We start from the raw sequence: 9,098 nt of genomic DNA, 5'->3' as shown, positions 1-9,098 counted from the left end.
AGAGACAAAACTCAAATAGAATTTGAAAATCCAAGAAAATATTTTAAAGACTTGGTCTTCCCTTGTTTAAATAAATTCATTATTTCTTTTACTTTGCTTCTTATAACTTTCAGAAAGACAATTTTAGAGAAAAAATACAAGTTAGTTGTTATGAGAGTAGCGTATGTGTGTGTGTGTGTGTGTGTGTGTGTGTGTGTGTGTGTGTGTGGCCCTTTAAGATATGACAGCATGAGAGGTGAGTGACTTCAGTGAGTGAGTGGGCGAGAGAGGTGAGGGAGCGGCGACAATGAGTGCGTGTAGGTGCTCTAGCTTGCTGGATGGCTGCGTCCAATAAAGTCACAAAGTTGCAACAAACTGCCGGGCTCGTCATTCACCCTCAGCTGTAAAGACCCTCTTCCGGGTAAAGTGAAGGTTGTTAGACCCGAAGTACGGCTCCCCTGCGGGGAGGCGTGCTTTCTGTGGGTGGGGGAAAGCACGCCTCTTCTTTTCCACCGGAGCGCTCCAATAAAACACACTCAGATCTTCAGTTTCTAGCCGATACTACATAAAAATAACGTAAAATAACGCAGTAACGCATCATGCAGTAACGGTAACTGAGTTACTGTATATAAAAAAATAACGCGTTAGATTACTAGTTACCGCCGAAACTAACGGCGTTACAGTAACACGTTACTTAGTAACGCGTTGGTCCCAACACTGGTTTTGACCTCCGCCGAACCCCTGAGCCCTACTCACCGAACCCCTAGGGTTCGATCCAACCCAGGTTAAGAACCACTGGTCTAATGATAATGTCAATGAGGGATTTTTAATCACTGCTATGTTGAAATTGTTATTAATATTGATACTGTTGTTGATAATATTAATTTTTGTTTCACTGCTTTTGAATTGTTCTGTGTCGTGTTTGTCTCCTCTCAATTGCTCTGTTTATTGCAGTTCCAAGTGTTGCTGGGTCGGGTTTTGTTTTGGAATTGGATTGCATTGTTATGGTATTGCTGTGTATTGTTTTGTTCGATTGATTAATAAAAATAAAAAAATAAATACAAAATTAAAAAAAAATTGATTTTTGAAAAATGACACAACGTGAGAATCGCGATTTGAATTTGAATCAATTTTTTCCCCACGCCCCTAGTAAACACGTTTATAGTGTGCAAAAAAAAAAAAGGTAAACACGTGTATAGTGTGCAGCGGGAAAACTACAGATTGCAATGTTACAACTGCTTTCTTTATTCCTCTCTTGTTTAATATTGTCTCTCATTACTACGTGGTAGTAACAGATTGTTTGAACAGGAGAGAGAAGCCATTGGAAGCTAATTAAGCAGCTATTCCAGCCCCTATTCACAGGCAAGGACTGAGGGAGCACAGGCATTTGTCAGCGCTTGACCCCGCGTGGTATTGATTGACAACGCCGCCGCGTGACTGACAGGCTCCACAAGCGCCGACCAATCAGGGATCGGCGTGTAAGTGAGCTGCGTCGCCATTGGTCGAGACGCCTTAAAGCCGCAGAGGCACCCCACGTGGGGAGCTAGAAGAGGGGAAAAAGAAGGCTGGCGCAGACATGATGTTAATATCACACAAAGACATGGCTGATGTTAATATCACACAAAGACAATCGGACGTCCTCGGCCGAGCTCGGGTGTGATTTACGGAACGACGCGGAAGCGTTAATTCGATCGCCAATCGATATGTTTAAGGTGTCCTTCACAGTCGCGGTTTTTTTTTAAATGATATTTCAAAATTGGCGTCTCACACGACAAACTTAGTTTCCTTGTCGTCGATGAATTAAAACATGTCGATTTTTGTGGCTAATCAGGACGTCTCCGTCCAATTTGAGAGTGCGCGTGCGCGTGAGTGTTTGCGTGTAAAAGGGGCGGGGGCTGACGGCGTGGTGACGTCACACGCAGCCATGCCCGCCGACCCCCACGTGGGGCTGGCCGCCCTCCGATAGGCAGATGTGGCGGTTCTTCCCGGCCAGTAACCCGATTGGACGGATAGGCGCTTTCACGGCAGCTCAGCCCCGCTTGCCTGTGTGTGGCAACCGGGCTAAACTGGACAAGAAATGGAGGAGAGCGCCATGTTTTGAACAAGCTCCCTTGTTTTTTAGGCGCGTTTTTTTGTTACTGGAGGTATATTCCCCCTTCCGCTCTGTGGATTTACGGCGGGACACATTCCTGGGAGGTTCGCGGCTTGAAGGATAAAAAGTAGTTTTTTTTTTTTGTGTGTTGTTCGAGCACCGACCGCCGCCGCCGTGTTCTTTTCGCCCCGCCGCTGCACTCGCGGTGCGGCTCCGGAGAAATGATGCTCCTCTACCACCTCATTTGTACGGATTAAAAAACGCTTGCTTTGGTACGTTTGAAATGAGCAAGACCGTGTACACTTTTTTTCTCTCTCTCTCTCCCCTCTTCGGCTTTGTGTGACATTTTTGGGCGCCCTGGACGACACCGGAGGAAGCCTGGGTTGAGATTTTCGTGCTTTTGTTGAGATTTTAAACCTTAAACACGAGCATTTTCACGTTCATATAGCATTTACGTGGAAGCGCCCACTCCCTTTCTCCCGTGTTCAAATTGTATTGAATGAGTAATATGTTTCCCTGGCTTATTCTCACAGGGATTATTAGTTACAAACAAAAGTGCATTTGATTGGTGATTAAACCGCGTCATTTCCCCCAACGCAGGCTATTCACGACCTCTCCTGCACCAACAAGCCCCCTTGTCTGCTCCTTTTCTCTACCATTTTGTCAAAGGACCTGCAGATATAAACAAAGGGTTCATTTTTTCCCCCCAAGATGTATCCACAAGGCCGACATCCGGTAAGAGGCGCTTACTCCTCTGCATAACATGCATGTTTATTGCTGGTGTTGACATGGGGCCCCCTCCTCCCTGCACCTCATCAAGTGTCTATAAGATTATATTTCAAGGCTACATGGTGGTAAATATAAGTGGGGATAAGAGAACAGGTGTTTTTAATTGACTTCTGAAATGAAATCTATTCATTGGTTGTGTTAACGATCCTATAATTTGTTTATGTGTGCGCAAATCAATATATTTTTTTTATTCCATGTACACAATTCAGGCTCCCCACCAGCCCGGCCAGCCCGGCTTCAAATTCACCGTAGCCGAGTCTTGTGACAGAATTAAAGACGAGTTCCAGTTCCTGCAAGCCCAGTATCACAGGTAGTGTTGACAAAAGACGTCAGAGTTTACTCATGTGCGGGTGCATTGCTAGGTGAAGGCTAATATTCGCTCGCGGGGCGGAATGAAAATGTCCTGTAATCTGCCGCCAAGTGGTTAAGTGAGTTATGCAAGTGATGGAGTGGCTGAAATTGACACCTTCTCTCCTATTTTAGTCTTAAGGTGGAGTACGACAAGCTGGCCAATGAGAAGACAGAGATGCAGCGCCACTATGTCATGGTAAGATAGTGTAGCTATGGGCAGCAATTATGACTCCAAATTGCACGGCTTGTTGACGAGCTAGTTTGGGTGGAGTCAAACGGCATCTATTGTGCTCACCTGTGTGGGTGTCAGGGCGGATTAAGCGTCACGGCCTGTGAAATCCCCCAAGAGGCTGGTTGTTAAAGGGGTGGCGTCCTTCTGACTGACAGACAGGCGGCAGTAGGCCGCGGCTCCATTAAAGCACACCCCTGATCTCTATGGGTCGACCACAGCGTTGCCCCCTGTGTGCTGATCTGATTATTCTCCTAGGAGACCTCACGCTCAGACATGTGTGGGGGTCAGCGTGTGGGAAAATGTTCCCAAACAAAATGGAGGAGCCCGTTGCGGTTAATTTTGTGGAAAGTTCCAGTGTTCAATTTAGACAACCTAGGTGTGCCCATGATGCAGACGTGACGCAACAAGAAACACTTTTGTGGGCCCGTCATCCTGGGTAAACACGCCGGGCAAGGACTTCCAAGCATCGACAACATGCAGGTTGAACATTCTTTTAAGCGAGGAAAACATGTCAGGCAGACAGGGAGGAGGTTAGGTAAACACGTGAGGAAGTATAGGGTGTCCTCTTACACTCCTGCCTGCTAGGGGCTCTGATCTACAGACAGAATGGCTCTCTTGTTTGAGACTCATTTTTCGGCCCTGCTAATGGACTGAATAATGCATTGGCTTCATCAGAATGACTGGAAAGCCATTTCTGCCCCATCTGCCACCTGTGGTCTCCTCCGATTCAAGCAGACACACACTGACCTGGCTGCAAATAACGAGTGTTGAGCAAACACTTTAGTCTGAGCAAATAGACAACCTGGAGATCCAAAGGGAAAATGCTGATCGATACATTGGATGGTTTTATTTCTGCACCCTCGCTGGAAAAGCAGAATGTCAATTTATGCTCACTCTTAGATCTCCTTTTACCTCTCATCTATGTTGATCACATTTGCTCCCAGCTGCTGCCGATTTGGAACTGCGTCATGACGCAATTAGAGTAGCAGTCAATTCAATTATTGATCTTGCATCTACTGTGGTCCAACACTATATATTCTGGGATGCTCGCCGACCTCCAATTTGCTCGAGTTTAAAAACAATTCTTCTCATCGGAAATGATGCAAATAGAAACCAAAAAGTTGTTTTTTATGTATGCTGAAGTTGTTTATGATATACCGTATTTTTCGGATTATAAATCGCTCCGGAGTATAAATCGCACCGGACGAAAATGCATAATAAAGAAGGAAAAAAACATATATAAGTCGCACTGGAGTATAAGTCGCATTTTTTGGGGAAATTTATTTGATAAAACCCAACACCAAGAATAGACATTTGAAAGGCAATTTGAAATAAATAAAGAATAGTGAACAACAGGCTGAACAAGTTTACGTTATATGAGGCATAAATAACCAACTGAGAACGTGCCTGGTATGTTAACATAACATATTATGCTAAGAGTCATTCAAATAACTATAAGATATAGAACATGCTATACGTTTACCAAACAATCTGTCACTCCTGATCGCTAAATCCGATGAAATCTTCTTCCTCGTTGTCGCTCCTGGTATGCGCCGCTAGCGTCCTTTCTTTCTGCTGCTCGATCGCCGTTTTCTGCTGCATATTTCACTACATCCAGCTTGTAATCTGCAGTGTATGATTTCCTTTTCGGTGCCATTTTTGTTCAGCCCTTGTCAGTTTTTATAAGTTACCGCCAATGTTGAAATGATCCATTTTAATAGCTACGGCAGTAGCATATAGCAGTTAGCATCCCATGACCCACAATGCGCTTCTGCCATGACCCTTCCCCGCCGAATTCTTATTGGTTGACGTGTGTGTGACGATTGCTGACATTTTGCTTCGTCTCTTCCGTGAATTAGATAAATAATATTATTTGATATTTTAAGGTAATGTGTTAAAAATTTCACACAAGTCGCTCCGGAGTATATGTCGCACCCACGGCCAAACTATGAAAAAAACTGCGACTTATAATCCGAAAAATACTGTACTGACCTCAAACATGACAGTAGTCCATCGTTTGGAATAATAAGATGCAAAAAAGGCCATAATAGGTCGCTTGAGGTATTCTGAGCTCACGAGTTCTTGCTCACTGTGTTGTTTGCATATTTTGCCAGAAAACAACTTCAGGGGTACTAAATGATGTCTTTGTTTCTTTTGCAGTATTATGAGATGTCTTATGGGCTCAACATTGAGATGCACAAACAGGTAGGTACCCCCTTGTTGCTCGTTTTAATCAGTTCGCTGATTTTTCTTTTGTCTGGGGACATCCAACCTGCTGGTATGCTGTGATCTGCAGTTTTTGACATTAGGCTGTTAACACACACACATGCTGTTCTCAAACAAGGCAGCAATTCTGCCTCGGTTGAATGTTGAAAGCTTTTGAAGAAAATTGGCCAAGGGATAGAAATCCTGGATTTATCTCAGCTTTGTTGATTAGATTAAAGGTAGACTTTGGCTGGCTCGGCCTTTGACTTCCTGATTAAAGGCAGTGTATAAATGATCAAGTTCAGTGGTGGTCTATAATTACAGGAAAGAGGGTAAAAGTCATTGTGCTCTTACTATTGTCCAAAGATAGTGTTGTGTTGTTACGCAAGGACCGTTCAAACCATTCCATGTGTTTGTAAAGTAGTGACAGGGTTCAAAATAATCGTAGCACCTCTTCACATCCTTCAGATAGATGTGGCTGTAACAACACCGCAGGCTGTTAATTGGTCAACAGAATCACCACTTGTGTGTGACTAAGTAGATTGGATACGACAGAGAGAGGTTTAAAGGCCTACTGAAACCCACTACTACCGACCACGCAGTCTGATAGTTTATATATCAATGATGAAATCTTAACATTATAACACATGCCAATACGGCCGGGTTAACTTATAAAGTGACATTTTAAATTTGCCGCTAAACTTCCGGTTCGAAACGCCTCTGAGGATGACGTATGCGTGTGACGTAGCCCGACGAACACGGGTATGCCTTCCACATTGAAGCCGATACGAAAAAGCTCTGTTTTCATTTCATAATTCCACAGTATTCTGGACATCTGTGTTCGTGAATCTGTTTCAATCATGTTCATTGCATTATGGAGAAGGAAGCCGAGCAAGCAAAGAAGAAAGTTGTCGGTGCGAAATGGACGTATTTTTCGAACGTAGTCAGCCACAACAGTACACAGCCGGCGCTTCTTTGTTTACATTCCCGAAAGATGCAGTCAAGATGGAAGAACTCGGATAACAGAGACTCTAACCAGGAGGACTTTTGATTTGGATACACAGACGCCTGTAGAGAACTGGGACAACACAGACTCTTACCAGGATTACTTTGATTTGGATGACAAAGACGCAGACGTGCTACTGTGAGTATGCAGCTTTGGCTTTTTTTTGCGTATGTACGTAACTTTTTTAAAATATATAAGCTTTATGAACCTTGGGTTAGGTGAACGGTCTTTTGGGCTGAGTGATTGTGTGTGTTGATCATGTGTTTGAATTGTATTGGCGTGTTCTATGGAGCTAGGAGCTAGCAGAGGAGCTAGGAGCTAGCATAACACGTGCGCGTCACGTACGTAACTTTTTTAAAATATATAAGCTTTATGAACCTTGGGTTAGGTGAACGGTCTTTTGGGCTGAGTGATTGTGTGTGTTGATCGGGTGTTTGAATTGTATTGGCGTGTTCTATGGAGCTAGGAGCTAGCAGAGGAGCTAGGAGCTAGCATAACAAACACGCAGGTGTTATTATGCAGGATTAATTTGTGGCATATTAAATATAAGCCTGGTTGTGTTGTGGCTAATAGAGTATATATATGTCTTGTGTTTATTTACTGTTGTAGTCATTCCCAGCTGAATATCAGGTACCGTGAGTATGCAGCCTTGGCTGCTAAACATTCGATAACTTGACCGTATGTGCGCGTCACGTACGTAACTTTTAAAAAATATATAAGCTTTATGAACCTTGGGTTAGGTAAACGGTCTTTTGGGCTGAGTGATTGTGTGTGTTGATCAGGTGTTTGAATTGTATTGGCGTGTTCTATGGAGCTAGGAGCTAGCAGAGGAGCTAGGAGCTAGCATAACAAACACGCAGGTGTTTTTATGCAGGATTAATTTGTGGCATATTAAATATAAGCCTGGTTGTGTTGTGGCTAATAGAGTATATATATGTCTTGTGTTTATTTACTGTTGTAGTCATTCCCAGCTGAATATCAGGTCACCCCCGGCTCTCACAGCATCTTCCCTATCTGAATAGCTTCAACTCCCCACTAGTCCTTCACTTGCACTTTACTCATCCACAAATCTTTCATCCTCGCTCAAATTAATGGGGAAATTGTCGCTTTCTCGGTCCGAATCTCTCTCACTTCATGCGGCCATCATTGTAAACAATAGGGAACTTTGCGTATATGTTCAACTGACTACGTCACGCTACTTCCGGTAGGTGCAAGCCTTTTTTTTATCAGATACCAAAAGTTGCAATCTTTATCGTCGTTGTTCTATACTAAATCCTTTCAGCAAAAATATGGCAATATCGCGAAATGATCAAGTATGACACATAGAATAGATCTGCTATCCCCGTTTAAATAAAAAAAATTCATTTCAGTAGGCCTTTAAAACAGTGCTTTTCAAAGTGAAAACAGATTTTCTGGATTGTATTCAGTTTTCTACTCACCCCAGATCATGCTGACTTGCCCAATGTGGGAACTGAAATCACATAACCAAAGTTGGTTCATCAGATTGGAATTATATATTTCTTTGTTTTTCTTCAACTGCTGTGCCACCTCCTGAAGTCAGGGAGGTCGGCCTAACACTTTAAAACTGTTTCAAAGCCTTGTGTTCGTTGTTGTTGTACAGATATAGGTCATTGTTTCAATTGGTGGAAATAAGGCATAAGTCCCTTGATTCCCTGATGTTTAAAGCAGCGAGGCTGTCCCTTCCCCCGCCATCGCCCCGCTGGGCTAATGACAGTGCCGGAGGCGTAGTGTGATCCATCAGAGCCTGGGCCGTGTGTCACACTGCCACATGTCTGTCAGAGCTGCGGCCACTCTGATAGCTTCTGTCAGGCACTTATCGCCAACCAGAGAACCATTGGAGGGGGATGGTGAGCGCTGAGACGAGCAGGAGAATAGAGGGGGAGGGGAGGGGCGAAAACCCCCAGTTTTGTGTAAACAGGTTAATCGACTGATCCATTTTAGTGGCTGACTTTTTTTTTTATCAGGAACCTCAACAGAGCTGCTGGGAAGCCTTTGAATAATTCATCAGTGGGGCCCTAACCTGCTGAACGGCATGTTTGTGAGCAAACAGTGCAGGCCCCCATGCATGCAGCTCAGGCTGGGGGAGGTGTGGAGAAGATGGAGAGTGGTTAACAAACAGTGAGGGTGTGATGGATTATTGGATGCACACAAGCATATTATTTTCCCGCCAGCAGATTAATTCCATAGCGAGGAAATCTATTCCTATAAATGTGCCTTTTTTCAATTATAATTCAGATTCCATCTGGCATAAACCAGCTAAGATGGACTGACGTGACTGTGATATTGATCCCTCTCGACATCATCATATGTGACGGCATTGTATGCATGACGTCTTCTGGTAATTTCCATCATCTGGTGCTTATTACATTAGTCCGATTACCTGCAGTTGTCACTCAGGAATGAGCCTGACCATGGATTTGTTT

At 43.9% G+C, this 9,098-nt stretch overlaps 1 protein-coding gene across 1 annotated transcript in view; it reads left to right on the top strand.

Moving 5' to 3' along the window:
- Positions 1-1,846: 1,846 nt before the first annotated feature.
- tle3a (TLE family member 3, transcriptional corepressor a) overlaps positions 1,847-9,098 on the top strand; it is a 54,108-nt gene continuing 46,856 nt past the window's right edge. The window contains exons 1-5 of the mRNA XM_062061088.1: positions 1,847-2,343; positions 2,672-2,806; positions 3,070-3,170; positions 3,344-3,407; positions 5,604-5,648. Coding sequence (XP_061917072.1) covers positions 2,783-2,806; positions 3,070-3,170; positions 3,344-3,407; positions 5,604-5,648 — 234 coding nt within the window. The 5' untranslated portion in view covers positions 1,847-2,343; positions 2,672-2,782. The remainder of the gene's footprint in view (positions 2,344-2,671; positions 2,807-3,069; positions 3,171-3,343; positions 3,408-5,603; positions 5,649-9,098) is intronic.

Source organism: Entelurus aequoreus, linkage group LG10, assembly GCF_033978785.1.
Source record: "Entelurus aequoreus isolate RoL-2023_Sb linkage group LG10, RoL_Eaeq_v1.1, whole genome shotgun sequence".
Lineage (NCBI taxonomy): Eukaryota > Metazoa > Chordata > Actinopteri > Syngnathiformes > Syngnathidae > Entelurus > Entelurus aequoreus.
Note: the sequence above shows the minus strand (reverse complement) of the source record. Positions and strands in the feature narration are given on the sequence as shown.